At 34.4% G+C, this 15747-nt stretch overlaps 1 protein-coding gene across 2 annotated transcripts; it reads right to left on the reverse strand.

The window, feature by feature from the left end:
- Nucleotides 1-639: 639 nt before the first annotated feature.
- Nucleotides 640-11583, reverse strand: dnajb2 (DnaJ heat shock protein family (Hsp40) member B2). Of its 2 annotated transcripts, XM_051118685.1 has the most exons (11): nucleotides 11282-11582; nucleotides 10570-10656; nucleotides 8658-8767; nucleotides 8485-8538; nucleotides 8285-8401; nucleotides 7517-7609; nucleotides 6615-6741; nucleotides 6250-6320; nucleotides 4738-4995; nucleotides 996-1055; nucleotides 640-716 (listed from the first exon to the last, which is right to left on the reverse strand). In XM_051118685.1, exons 2-10 carry the CDS (start codon nucleotides 10632-10634, stop codon nucleotides 1027-1029), a joined length of 924 nt encoding a protein of 307 aa, XP_050974642.1. In that variant the 5' UTR covers nucleotides 10635-10656; nucleotides 11282-11582; the 3' UTR covers nucleotides 640-716; nucleotides 996-1026. The 2 variants fall into 2 exon arrangements, with proteins under 2 accessions (XP_050974642.1, XP_050974641.1); XM_051118684.1 differs by lacking the exons at nucleotides 640-716; nucleotides 996-1055 and having other exon boundaries at nucleotides 2008-4995; nucleotides 11282-11583.
- Nucleotides 11584-15747: the final 4164 nt, after the last annotated feature.

Here is a 15747-nt window from a genome sequence, read left to right on the forward strand (position 1 = left end):
AAGCATCATGTGACACTAGAGTAATGGTGGTGAAAATTCAGCTTTGCATCAAATGAATAAATTACATTTTAAAATATATTTATATATAAAACACATTTTAAATTGTAATAAAATTTAACAATATTACTGCTTTAACTGTATTTTTAAGCAAATAGATGCAGTCTTGGTTCTTTCAGAAACATACCGACTCAAAACTTCTGGACAGTCTGGACAGTAGTGTATAAAAAACTATGAAATACCGAGTTATGAAAAGCAGAGGTTTCAATTAAAACACAAGAAACCCTTCTGAATAAATAATAAACCTTTATCATAAGTTAAGAAGATTTTAAATTCTCAAATATAGCATATCAAGTGCAACTATACATTCATCGCAGGTTTGAATCATTCATTATTAAAATGTTAATATAGAATTTTGTCCTTAAGACACCAACATTTTTACATTAGCTCATATATTTTATCAATGCAGGCCATAATGTAATTAATATATATATATATATATAAAAAGTAATCCAGTATTCTCTCTTCAAGACTGAGAACACATTCATATACAAACACACATACATACATAGCACAGACATTTTTGACCTTTATGTAGTGTTGCCTGGGTGTTTTTTTTCCCAAATAAAACTTTGAAAAGGGTCTGAGCAGCAGGTGTGCCAGGCAGAGAAAAAGACAGAAAAGCAGAAAGAGAGAGCAGAGCACCGGGAACGCTTCACCTGTTAAGAGCAGACGGATGAATCCAGTATTAGTGTTGCTTTACAGTTTCTTATGTTGTGTTTGGTGAAATAAAACTGATTTTGACTCTACTAAAGTATTTTTATGCACAAATTAATCATGTAGACTTCAATATTTTCCTGGAATACTGCATGCTTTACAGCACGAGCAGCAAACTCTCAGATATTTACACAAATACACAAATGTTAATGAACTATGAATGGGGAGAAGAGCTGAAAACTATGCTTAAGAGCTGCAGAGACATCTACACTACGTTTTACCTCAGAGGGTAAGAGGGGTCACAGCAACAGGTCAGCCTGTGAAGGCCTGGAAGTCGGACTCTGTAACGGCAGGGAGAATGAGTCAGGACAAAAAAAAAAAAAAAAAAACATACTAAAAGCACATGAGGTTTACATATGAGTGGGCATGATGATATGAATGTGCTGCTAATAACAATTCGGCTAAAAAAGTGAGAATTACATGCTGAAGAGTGAATGGTGGATTATAGCAGCAAGTGAAAAGGGATTTATTAATGCAAAGCCTCAGCTGAAAAAAATGATTTTTCTAAAGCTGTATTTTCAGAATTTGATTTAAAGGCATAAAAGCTGCTGTTTTTATTAGGTAAACTAGAAAAAAAGTAATCATCAAAAATTCTTTTTATGCTGAAATTTTAAAATGAACTCTTACGAGCAAAATGTATTTGTTAGAGTTTATTGTTTCTTATATTAGCAACAACATCATGTCTGAAACAGCATTTATTAACAGTTTAGTCATTTAAATAGCACTTTCTGAGCACTGAAAATGCCCTGAATTATGATACTTCTTACATAACAATCAAAAGCAAATAGTAGTTTTGTGTAAATCAATGACTTGGTTTCCTCTTTGCAGCTTACATAGTTACACAAAATATTTTTTATTAATATTCACACAGCATTACATTTAAAGTTCTTGTGCTTAGCGTTTTAAGCAAAACAAATGTTCATGTATTGATGTTTTGATTGTTCATTTTATATCACAAAGCTGATAGTTATTATGGAACAAAATGCACAAACAAGTGAAAAAGTAAAATGTGCTTCTTTGGCTAACTTACACACAAACTGGCAAGTGAGATATAGCATTGGCAACAATAGCCGTGCATTTCTTTTCTAAAAATAAAAAAGGCACAAATGAAATTTCAATACTGAGTAATTCTGATACATATAAAACTAATGATGCTGTCAGTTACTGTCAGTCAGTTATTTGGCACATTCTCATTGAGATAATTCTGGATCTACATTCTCTTACATGTCTGACTAGCCATTAGTCATTGCTAATCACAACATTAGCCCTCAGAGGCAGATTATCTTTAGGTTTTTGTGCAAAATTCCCCCCCAAAAACAGTTTCACATTCAACAAGTACCTCTGAAGGAATTACAAATGCACAGTAAAAATCAGTACACATCGAATCAGAGAATCTCCCTTCTAAAATGAACATTACCAATAAACGTCAACACGGATGAAACAAAGTACTTCACTGCTGAAAGAACAAATGGAAGGTTCACTGGGAACGGGATGCCAGCTAATCAGCAAGATATCCATTCAGATGCTATGCAACACTGAGAAAAGCCATTAAAATCATGTTTAGAGCAGTGGTTCTCAATCTTTTTGACTCCAGGACCACCCATCGTCCATAACAATATTCAAAGGTCCCATGACTTTTACAGTTTTTCAGAATTTACTGGATAATGGTTTTAATAATCCCAAGGAGTTGTATGACTTTTTTAATTCACATTGCTTGTCCAAATGTAAAAATCACTTTTAAAATTAGGCTACCTCATATACAGTTGAGGTCAAAAGTTTACATACACCTTGCAGAATCTGCAAAATGTTCATTGTTTTACCAAAATAACAGGGATCATACAAAAAATGTCTGCAAGATGTCTGTTAAAGACCTCTTGATCTGGAAAGCATTTGCTGTGTACAAACGTCTGGCAGATGTCTGTAAGATGTCAGTTTTACATCCATTCTAAATCATAAAGATCTTAAAGACATCTAATAGACGTGTACTTTAACATCGGATAGGAAATGTCCAATAGACGTATTGCAGATGAGCAAACTATGTAAAAATATGTCTTGCAGATGTGCAGATGCAAATGCAGATATCAAGTAGATGTCTCCGAGATGTACGCGTGCTATCAGGGTTATTTTTTATTTAGTACTGACCTGAATAAGATATTTCACATAAAAGATTTTCACATATAGTCCATAAGAGAAAATAATAGTTAAATTTATAAAAATTACCGTTTAAACGTTTACATTCCCTTGATTCTTAATATTATATTGTTACCTGAATGATCCACACCTGTTTTTTTTTTTTTTTCTTAGTGATGGTTCAAATATTCATTGATGCTTCATAAGGAAACACAATGCATTACGAGCTGGGGGGTGAAAACTTTTTGAATATGGAAATCAGGGTAAATTTAACTTATTTTGTCTTCCGGGAAACATGTAAGTATTTACTGTAGCTTCTGAAAGGCAGTATCAAATGAAAAAATATGGTATTTATGCAAAATAAGAAAAATGTACACATTTTCATTCTGTTCAAAAGTTTTCACCCCCAGCTCTTAATGCATCGTTTTCCTTCTGGAGCATCAGTGAGCGTTTGAACCTTCCATAATATCTGTATATGAGTCCCTCAGTTGTCCTCAATGTGAAAAGATGGATCTCAAAATCATACAGTGATTGTTGGAAAGGGTTCAATTACACAAAAATGCTGAAAAACCAAAGAATTTGTGGGACCGGAAGGATTTTTCTGAAGAACAGCGGGCAGTTCAGGACAAACAAGGGACTCGTGAACAACTATCACTAAACAAACAAATAAAAAAAGCATTCAGGTAACAACACAGTATCAAGAATCAAGTGTATGTAAACTTTTGAACGAGGTAATTTGTATATATTCAACTATTATTTTCTCTTGTGGACTGTAAACATCTTTTATGTGAAGTATCTTATTCAGGTCGGTACTTAATAAAAAATAACATGCATTTTGTATGATCCCTCTTATTTTGGTAAAAGAATTAACATTTTGTAGATTCTGCAAGGTGTATGTAAACTTTTGACTTCAACAGTATCCACGTTTTCCAAGACTGTGAGAACCATTGGTTTAAAGTGCAGCAACTCACTCAGTAGAAATGTATTTTATCTGAGTGAAAATGCCAAGCATTTATCTTGGTTTGGCAGCAAAAAGTCATGTTAAACATTGGATTTAAAGGTGCTGCAAGACATTTCAGCCATTATGTCAACTTTCAACATTTTGCTAACTTTTGCTAACCATATAGCTGCTCTCCCAAATCCCAAAAACGGATTATGTCAATCAACCTGATGCCAGCAATCCCAAGTGATTCACAGGCAGACAGTGTTTCCTATCGGTTAAAAAAAAAACGACTACACTGTTTAGAGAGTGAAGGCTGGCAAATGATATCCCAAGACACCTATTTCAGTGATATCTGTCAGATAGGACATTTTGTGCGTGGCATTTTAAAATATTGCGAACAGTTCCTTCAAAATTTCCTGTAAAGTTTCCTAAACACATTTTGGCACCTGTTACTCATACCTCAATGCGAGAAAATACAATTTCAACAGTCATCGTTGTGCAATGCCATACGAGACAGAGCTGTAAGTCAAAGCACAGGCAAAAACCTCCGGAAGGATATAAAAACACAACCATAGGGTGAAAACATAAGGTTAATTCTGCTAACTCAACACACAAGCATGATTATTTTCCACATTTTTACTAACAAACCACGCACTGACACTTCCTCCTCTTTTTTACCACTTTAGTCCCATTGGCTGCCATTTTGTCATTCTCCTTATCCTGTACAACAACACTTTCTAACTCTCTAGCCTGACTCTGTTCTGTCAGTCTATCCTCTGGAGACAAGGGGGTGCTTTGTTCTGAATTATCCAGCACTTCTCTCTGATACTCGGTTTTTTGAACAGCACCCTTAACACCACCTGGTTGCTTTCCCCTCCCTTCCCCAGCACCTGAGATCATGTCCTCTGCCCGCTGCTGGGCCTCCATCTCCGACAAGCTGTAGGCCAGCGCCATCTGCAGGTCTTCGTCCTCCTCTTCACTGGCATCGGGACAGTTGTAAAACGGGGCGGCGCTGTAGGAGCGTAAAGCGGGGTTTGGGGAGCTGTCGTCGGAGGGGCGGAGCAGTGGACGTTGGGATTGTCTGGGAGGCTGACTGGACTGCTCTCTGCGACTCAGTTCCAGAGCTAAGGCCATCTCATCCTCCACACCTGGACATACAAACACAGCTGAATGTCAGATCGAGTATGCAGCAACACCTTAGGAAATGAGGAATCTGCATACGGAATAGCAAGAAGCTGGTGTGAAATGTAGCGAGTTAGCTAAATCTACATGCAAGCTTAAGATGCCGTTTTAAGTCAATATTCAAATAAACAGTTGGAAGAACATGTGTTGTTATTCATTTAGTTAATGGTTCTGGCATGGCTGTGTGGCTCAGATCATAAGAGAATAGCTAAATTAGTGGTTTAGTGTTATTTGAGAAGTTCTTACTACTAAAAAAGGAAGTCAAAGTTTAAACATAAACAGTTTTCACTGTTATAAAAGGGAAACAACCTTAAAACATTTAAAGCAAGATGACGTATTTAAAAAGACATACAAATCAAAGGATAAAGACATACCAAAAAATTATTTGTCTATGCACCAGAGTGCAAGAGTGTGAAGTCAGTCTCCAAAATATTTAAAAAATGTTACATAGCTGTCCACAATATTCTAGGTTTTAACTTTTGTAACCAAGCCAAAAGGTTATGATGTACACACATGATTGGGGTGTAATCATGTTACAACATTATTTGTATTTTCCAGTAATATTTTTTAATTAAAATTAATTTTTTTTTTACAAGTGTACACAACTTTTCGAAAGTTTGATGTTGGTAAGATTTTCTAATGTTATGCTCACCAAGGTTACATTTATTTGATCAAAATACAGTAAAAACAGAAATATTATTACAATTTAAAATAACTGTTTTCTACTGTAATATATTTTAAAATTCATTTGTTCTTTTGATGCAAAGCTGAAATTTCAGCAGCCGTTATTCCAGTCTTCAGTGTCACATGATCCTTCAGAAATTATTCTAATATGCTGATTTGCTCCTTTTATCATAATTTATCAATGTTATAAACAGTTGTGAGGCTTTATATTTAGTGGAAACTGTTTTTTTCAGGATTCTTTGATGAACATTTATTTGAAATAGAAATCTTTTGTTACATTATAAGTCTTTACTGTAATTATTTTTCTGATTCTTTCTGTATAAAGTATTCATTTCTTCCAAAAAAGTCTTATTGACCGCAAATATTTGAAGGGTAGGTTATGTGCATTAGTATTCCAAATGCATCTGCTTTCCCAGGCAGATTCATCCTGAGCTGATAAGGTGGATTTTTATTAAACACCAGAATATGTGCATTAACTATTGAGAGTGCCTTTTGGTCCCATATTATTATTAAATGACAGCAAAAAAATAAATTACCATTGATGAGGACAGATTTCAAAACCCCATCCTCCTCAACCTCTGTTCTCTCCTGACCATTTTCTCTGACCCTGAGGGAAGAAATGCAATGTTTATCAATAAATAGAAATACATAAACAAACTTGAATTCCTCTGACTTTCTGTAAGTCAGTTCTTCTCATTATGCCAATGTATGTGATCTTTTACTAATTTTCATCAACTTAATTTAAATTGCTTAAACAACTTAATTTAATCAAAAACAACTGTCTTAATGCGCAGGATGCCTATATTTTGCATATCATACATTCTGTATTCATATTACATTATACCACTTATTAAACAAAGGTAATAGTAGGCAAAATTAGTATAATGAATAGCAAACTGACTTTTTTGTGGTAATACGTTTTCCATTGACAATGCGGGTGGAAGTAGAAACAGACTTGAAATTTGCTCCTCCCATGCTGCCCATGCTGCCCATCCCACCCATCGAAGAAGAGAAGGAGGTGAAGTCAGCTGTTGATTAAAAATTTAAAATTAAAATATAATTGTTATAAGCATTTGGAGCTACATTTTAATATCAAAAATATCCCTTAGAGATTTTTTTCACCAAATTTTCATCATGTTATCAAAATATATTCAGCAAACCTAGGTGAAAAAAGTGCATACTATCATACTACCTCTGTATTTTAAAAATGCATTTAGCTACCATTTGTAGTACACTTGAACCCATCTTTCATACACCAGTACACTCAAGTGTACTACAAGTGGTAACTAAATACATTATTTAAATACAGAGATAGTATATTAAAAGCACATTGTAGTTCATATCCATGCTGTTCCAAAATAGCACAGGCGAGTACACACAGATGAGCTTAAGTTCATTTTAAGAAGTACTGAAGAATCATTTTTAATATCCACCTTTTTCTGAACGCAAAAGTCTCGTCCGACTGGAACGGTGCTTTACATTTCCGGTCTCTGGCGTTTCTAGTCAAATTAACATTTTCTGAGCTGATAACATAACGTTAAATTATTTTTATATTTAGTTATTTAGAAAAAGTTACAATTTATTTGATCTTTTTTACCCCGTTTTAACATCCATCATGGCGCCGCTCATTGGTTACTCAGGAAAAAGGTGGATATTAAATAAAAATTAGTGTGTGAAAATAGAGCACTTTAAGGAAATTATGGAAATGCACCTTTTTTTTCCACCTGGGTAATCTCAGAGGACACTGACCACATATGCTATAATTATATACAAAAAGAGCATGAAACCAGTTTGAAAACCAACCATTTGCTGAGGGGAAGGAGAAGAAGCGACCGGGCCCAAGCCTGGAGGAGGAGCTGTGAAACCCACTGTGCATTCCACCAAATGGGAAATCATCTAGTTTAAAAGTGGGAGAGTGTAGAAAATGGAAGATAGTTAAAGAGCGTAATGCTGAGTACACACTGCACGATTTTAGCCCAGATCTAGGAGAAGTGCCAATTTGTTGTTGTGTGTTTTGACTGGAAATCAAATCGTCTGTGACCTACAGCCAATGTAAGAGCTAGATACAAGGCAAGGGAAAGTTCAGGAGAATATCATAAACATGCAAAAAAACATCAGCAAGCAACCATTTTCTCCCTTTACTGTCATTCGTAATCAGCATATATTGCAAGCTTCTTGCGGCCCACGATTTTTAACAGGAAGACATCTATCTTTGCGCAAGAACTCCTGTCTCACAAGTGAACTTACGAATGATCTCCTGTCTCACAAGTGATCTTATGTTATTTCCTGTATCACTTCCTATTGAAAAGCTGTCACCCATCTGTCATGCAGTGTGCATGTAATAGCAATTAAACGGTACCCTAGACATTCACTCAAAAATATGTCAGTTTAATGTTGTTTATCTTTATTTTTAAATTTTGTTTATCTTTATTTTTACTTTTATTAAATTTAAATAATTTAACGCCCCCTGGACGTTTGTTGAGACCCCCTCGTGGGCCCCAGTATATGGTATATACTGGTATATGGGCAATATTCAGAATATATACCCACTTAAACTCCCTGAGAACCCACCAAAAAAGTCTGCGAATGGGTCCTGCCCTCCGAAGAACTCTCGAAACACCTCATCTGGGCTGCGGAATGTGAAGGTGAATCCTGGGAAGTCATCAGGAAATGAAGAACTGCCAGAGCCTATAAAACAGATGTAAAACACAATTTAAGACCTCACATAAACACATGTAACAATGAATTAAGCAGTATAAAGCTCTCCTCACCTGAACTTGGCATGTCCGATCTGCCGTATCTGTCAAAAGCATCTCGTTTGCTTTCTAGAAAAGGAGAAAAAAACATCAGTGAAATGTAACACTCTAAGTAACCTAAGCCTTTCCTAACAAATAATTTAACCATTAATAAAATTGCTGCAGAGATCAAATTTCTAGTGTCTTACTGTCTGAAAGAACTTCGTAGGCCTCTGCTATCTCCTTAAATTTTTTCTCTGCCTCTTCCTTGTTGTCTGGGTTTTTGTCAGGGTGCCACCGCAGAGCCAGTTTCCTGTAACTGTATACACAAACATAAATAAACATAAGTAAACTTAGCTTGTCTGGCATCTCAAGATTGTAACGAAGTGATATATAGGGTCAGGGGTCAGACACACATGACACATTCTTGCATCCATCTTCTTCTATATAAAAATTAGACTGACATATTAGACTGCTGTGGTTCATATTTGTTTTTAGTATCCTGCACCATGAATTATACATTTCGTTAAAAGGTCCTGTGCGAATGGTCACTTTTTTATAATTCAGACATGTCAGCTTCATCATTTTACTTAATCTGAAAGAAAACAGAAAATAAAAACATGTCATATCAGTTACACTTTACTTTAAGGTGTCCTTGTTACTTATATATTTAAGTACTGAGTAATATTAATTAACTATATGTACTGTACTTATTATATGGGTAGGGTTGGGATTAGGGTTTGGCTTAGGGTTACTTGCATGTATTAATGCATAATTAATTGTTATTATAGTAATATATAAATAGTTTCAACAGATATTGAAGACTGAAGATGATGCTAAAACTTCAGATTTCCCATCACAGAAATGAATTTTGTTTTAAAATACACTACCAGTGAAAAGTTTTTGAACAATAAGATTTGTAATGCTTTAAAAAAGTCTCTTCTGCTCACCAACCCTGCATTTATTTGATTCAAAATACAGCAAAAGCAGTAATATTTTACTAAATATTTTACTATTTAAAATAACTGCTTTCTATTTGAGTATATTTTCAAATGTAATTTATTCCTGTGATCAAAGCTGAATTTTCAGCATCATTACTCCAGTCTTCAGTGTCACATGATCCTTCAGAAATCATTTTAATATGCTGATTTGCTGTTGAGTACATTTAAGTACATTTTTTCAGGATTCTTTGATGAACAGAAAGAGCCAAAGATTAGCATTTATCTGAAATAAAAAGCTTTTGCAACATTATACAGCATACTATTAATGCTGTATAATAATACTGTTATTATACTGTTAATACTTTTATTTAGAAAGGATGCTTTAAATTTATCCAAAGTGGTGATAAACACATTTATAATGTAACAGAAGATTTTTATTTCAGATAAATGCTGTTCTTCTAAACTGTCTATTCATCAAAGAAACCTCAACAATTCTAGTCAGCTGTTTTCAACATAATAATTATAATAAATGTTTTCTGAGCAGCAAAACAGAATATTTGAATGATTTCTGAAGGATCATGTGACTGGAGTAATGAAGCTAAAAAATCAGCTTTGAAAACACATGAATAAATTACATTTTAAAATATATTCAAATAGAAAACAGTTATTTTAAATAGTAAAAATATTTCAAAATTTTACTGTTTTGCTGTACTTTAAATCAAATAAATGCAGGCTTGGTAAGCAGAAGAGACTTCTTTAAAAAAAACATTAAAAATCTCACAGTTCAAAAACTTTTGACTGGCAGTGTACATTCAAATTATAAAAACTTTTTTTGAGATATTCTCACAATTCTGAAAGGAAAAAAGTCATAATTACAAGACAAACTGCAAGAAAAATGTTCACAATAATCTTTTTTGTAATATTTCACAATTTTATTGTATTTTATTGTATAAAATATATGCTACCTTCGTAAGCATATAAGACTTCTTTCCCACACTTTTGAATGGTAGTGTGATTCACTGTTAATCAATATTTTATACAAAGGTGCACAGTAAGTCTCAAAATACTTGAGACTTCGCTTTTATCTGTTAGAGACCAATTTAGTTACATTCAATAACAACAAAGCCGAAGGCCATCCCATACTGCAAGCTACTGATAAGCAAAACCAGTTTTAACTTACGCTTTCTTGATGTCATCTGGAGAAGCATTTCGTGACACTCCCAGAACATCATAGTAATCCACCATTGCGGCCTTCAGCTTAGTCCACCTGTTATTCACATGTGTGAAAGAGCAATGACCTCATGATAAATCATCAAAATGAGTTATGAAGTGTTTCTGAAACCTTTATATGATTTTCAGAACTGTTGTTACATGTCAGTTACAGTCACGTTTACACAAATAGACATCTGTGATCATTCAAATCCATTCCCATGACACCAAACATAACAGGTTGTTGTGTTTTTGTATCAGATATTTTATTTGTATGTATCAGATAATTAACTTGTAGGCTTTTTAACAAACGTTTAGCAGGTATTCTACTTTATTTCTGTTCATGTTCAAACGCAGTGCTATGGATGACAGCAGCTCAATGAACTGTTGCTTTTTATGACAGTTTATCACAAAGTGCTGGACTTGAATTAATTGACTGAATATAGACTGGTATTCCCCTGGAGTCTGGCCTGCCCATGTCTGGAACTCTCTGGAAACCGGACACAATGTGATGTTATTTCAAGCCCAAAGTTGAAAAGCGATTTGTGTGGGCCATATGGCCACTGACAGCTGCTGCTGCTGAAACACGCGTGTTCATCACAGCGACAGACACAACTCCATATAAATACAGCATTTTTAAGATCCAGCAATCCCTGTGGCCGCCCAATTATAACAACTTTTACCTTTTTTAGAAGTATATCCAGCCAGGAGGAGCCGTGCTTCTGTAAACAGGGCTGAGATATTATTTCGGTGAAGCGCTAGTCCGTCCCGACTCCCAAGACGCGGATCACAGGAACTGACGCTCTTTTAACGTACGCGTGAGTACGGAACACCGTCAGAATCACCCGTTTACCGTTGGCACACGGGGCTTCATTACTGCAGCGTTAAACCGACACCCAACTTCTATATGTGTCTGTCCTTCGCCTTCTGCTGCGAATGCGGTGCGTCACGATCAGCTGAGCGGCTGTCCAAAAAACTGTGCGACGTCTAGAACATGCCAGTGTTTGTTTACGTCACGAGCCCCGCCCACTACTGCCTGAAAGAGCCATGTGCAGCACAGAAGCGGTAGCACAGCTAAGCGCACTAGACATTAAGTACATGAACTACATTAATGGTGTTTAAAAAAACATAACGCATCCTGTCAGGCTCAGAATACTGAGAGGAGTTTAGTAAATAAAAACAGGGACTGCGCCAAAATGGGGACACTGACACTGAAATAAATATTTCAATTACATGAATGAAAAAAAGCCTCATTTTAAGCTGTGAGGTAATTTACTTACAGGATCTTTGGCAGCAAAGCAGCAATGTTTACGCAAAAAAAAAAAAAAAAAAAAAAAAAAAAATTGTAATAATTTTGTAATATTTACTCACCCTTATGTCTTCCAAAACCCATATATTATAAAAGATAATAAACGCCTACACATTTGTGACCCTGAACCACAAAACCAGTTAAGTAGCACAGGTATATTTGTAGCAGTAACCAACCATACACTGTATGCGTCAAAATGATCGATTTGTCTTTTGTGCCAAAAGTCATTAGGATATTAAGTAAAGATCATGTTCCATGAAGATATTTTGTAAGTTTCCTATCGTAAATATGTCAAATTTTTTTTGATTGGTAATATGGTTTGCTAAGAACTTAATTTGGACAATTTTAAAGGCGATTTTCTCATTATTTAGATTTTTTTGCACCCTCATATTCCAAATATTGTCCTATCCTAACAAGCCATGCATCAACTGAAAGCTTATTTATTCAGCTTTCAGATGATGTATTTACCCTTATGACTGGTTTTGTGGTCCAGGGTCAAACTTATATTGGCCAGAGTTTTACATCAGGCTGTAAATTGACAGCTGATCCTGTTGTGGATCCTACAATAACCTAAAATGCTGAAATAAAGAATAGAAAAATAATAATAATGAAAATATATAGCTTTAAAGTTTTTATTTAAGCAGGGTGGTTAAGTAGATAAAATATAGCAGTGTGTAACAATTGTATTTTTCCATAATTGGGGATTTGTAGGTATTGGTGTGTGTGTGTGTGTGTGTGTGTGTGTGTGTGTGTGTGTGTGTGGTTATTTTTTTATTTATTTTTTTAAGTACACAGTATGAACAATGTATGTTTATTGAGGTGTATATGTATTTAATTGTACTATTTGTGGGTTTATTTATTGTATTTTCTTTTTCTTTTTTTTTTTTTTTTTTTTTTTTTCTTTGATTTGCTGGCATGGGGGCTGGGGGATTGTTCTATAAAATGTGAAAAGCTTTAAATAAAATATTAAAAAAAAAAAAAGAAAAAAGAAAAGAAAATGTATAGCTTTATGTTTAGTAAACAATTTACCCTACATTTTCTTAATTTGTTTAAGATGATAAGCATAGTAGCATAGTACATACCACATTTCTTAAGCATACTACAAGACACTTAGCATTTGTGGAATCTTTTCAATGATCACAAATTGTACTAAACAATTAATTTTTATTACAAATATTTTTTCTTATCATTTTCTTCAGGTTCTTTCTTATTTATTTATTTATGTATGCATGTTGTTGTTAACCTCTGTTGTGAGTTGTATAGCGCTGTATTCATTTTGTAAATGGTTTAATAAAAGATTCATTTTTCGATTTAACAACTCACTGATTTAGTTATCCGTTGAGAGCTAGTCTGCTGTTAACATCTTATTGAATTACTCATGTCTGACTCAAAACCAACCAATTAAGCAGTTTCAAATTATATAAAACTATGTTTGAGTTCTTCTTAAAATGTTAGCACCTTTCCCCCATGTGACTTTTTTATATTATACAGTGTATTTATAATACTGAATGTTTGATCAATCATATCCATGTATTAACATAGCATATCAAAGTTTAATCTTTTGATAGTGTATGGCAAAATTTTGTAATAAAGTCAGATGTTTGTTTACCTGAATTGACCAAAATGTGGTGAAGCCACTGGAAGTGCTTGAGTGGCCATATTAGTATGCCCAATCACTGTTACTGACTGTCCAACTTGCTCAAGTAAAATATAATTTTTAATAAATACAATTTTAAAAAGGAGTACTTACGTCCTTACTGGATATTCTGTGAATCTCCTTTGTCTGCTGTTTCACATCAGCTAAAAAAAGACACCACCTGTTCTAAGATAATGGAGTGGCCTTATAAAGTCCACAGCAGCAGACAGGTGAAAGGCACAGGCCATTATGAGCAACAGATTACATGTTCTCCACAGGTCACTGATACTTATCAGCGCAATGAATAAACACAAAAAAATAACTAAATAAATTAACCAAAATATATGTCCAAGTAAAAAAAAGACTAAAATAAATACACAGGCACTAAGAGAACTAGCTACATTAATGAATATATCCACAGGAAGGCGCTACAAACTATGAAATAAGTACATCACCGGCAACTCATATGACAGGACAATTTTATTTCCTATATTTTCCATAAAAAAGTGGCATTACGCACCTTTTAAAACAAACATGTATAAATGCATGAATATATGCGTGCCACATTATTTAATCACATTCAGAAGTTATTTTTGAAAAGCATATAACTTAGCAAACTGAATTATTGCATAATTATTATCAGAAGTAGGCCATTATTGCCTGAGCACAGCCTTTTTTACAGCATAGGATTTATCTCAAAATTGTTTGGTTGTAAGTGTATTTATTAAGGTTTGAGACTAAAATCCATATAGTCATGTCTAAAGTGTCTTTCTCTGTTAATCTAGATGCCTGTCTTCGGTCACTCTGTAGCAGCTGTTGACATCAATAATGATGAGTAAGTGATGCTTTACTACACTCTGCTGTTAGATGTTTTCCTCACTGAATAGATGCTTATCATAGACAACTTTCCTCTAAACTCTTTGACAACCTATTCATTGAACAGTCTATTTATAACTTTTTGAACTAATCTTCAGGAAATCAAACTGACTGACATTAAAGGGACAGTTCAGTCGAAAATTAAAATTGTCATGTTTTACCAAAGTCCCTTTAGGTTTTACTCACCTTCATGACATTCCAAACCTGTATGCCTTTATTTCTTGAATTGAACATGAAAATATTTTGAAGATTGTTTAAGCTGTTAATGAAAGTTCAGAAACAACATACAACATTGCCATAATGGACAGAAAACAAAAATCAAAATATCTTATCTTAATTTGGATGAATGATCCCTTTGAAGACAAACAAATGATATCCTTTTGTCTTGACGCAGATATATTAAAAGAAAAATTAACAAATCGAAAACACAGAAAACACAAAAAAATAACACTTTGAGTTAAATGTATTTTTTTTATTATTATTATACCACATAACAACACTCTGATTACCCACAACACAAGTTAAAATTATTTTTGAGCTTCTCATGTCGTTTAAATGATTTTACGCACTGTGATTGTTTTAAATTTGTTTAGTTTTTTCAGTGTTGTGTAGTTTTTTCTCTCACATTTATTTTTTGTTTTAGTTTTAGTAAAGCTTTATTTAAAAAATGTTAGCAAAACATTGTAGCATATTATGCTTTTTTTTTCTTGAGGAGGAGCTAAATGCATTTTGACATGAAAAGAAGTAAATATGTCAGCCAGATATCTGGTTGTAAATTGAAACCAAAACTTTCCACATTTTATAATCCTCAATTTCACAGCAAAATGAATTAACTTAATTTGACAATTGCTATATGCTGTATGTGTATCCAACTTAACGTTACCTGTAAACAGAAGACTGTGATCTTCTGGCAGGAGCATCAGGTCAGTCTGCTGCTGTGTGGAATCAGGTGGTTTGTCTTCGTCTGGCATCTCAGCTGAGACCGGTCCACTAGGGGTGACCATACCAGTAGTTGTGAAGTACCAGTGGCATAGCTGTCAGCATCACTGATGCACACAAGCCCTCACACCACGTCAAGCTGCAAACCGTGTGGGGGACCCTAACCTACCCTAACCCAACTGTTTAAAACAACCGCATGTCAACCAGCCGCTCACAACATCCTAACAACCTTGTAACGATGCATGAAAAACCAAACAGAGAAGTCCAGCAACCGCAACGCAACACGCTAACAACCGTCCAGACAACCTTGGCAAACGCAAGTCAACACACAGGAAACCACCAAAAACATCACGACAACGTAGCAAAGCAATAAAAGGAACCGCAAATCA

The sequence above is a fragment of the Labeo rohita genome, chromosome 9, assembly GCF_022985175.1.
Source record: "Labeo rohita strain BAU-BD-2019 chromosome 9, IGBB_LRoh.1.0, whole genome shotgun sequence".
NCBI classification, from domain to species: Eukaryota; Metazoa; Chordata; class Actinopteri; order Cypriniformes; family Cyprinidae; genus Labeo; species Labeo rohita.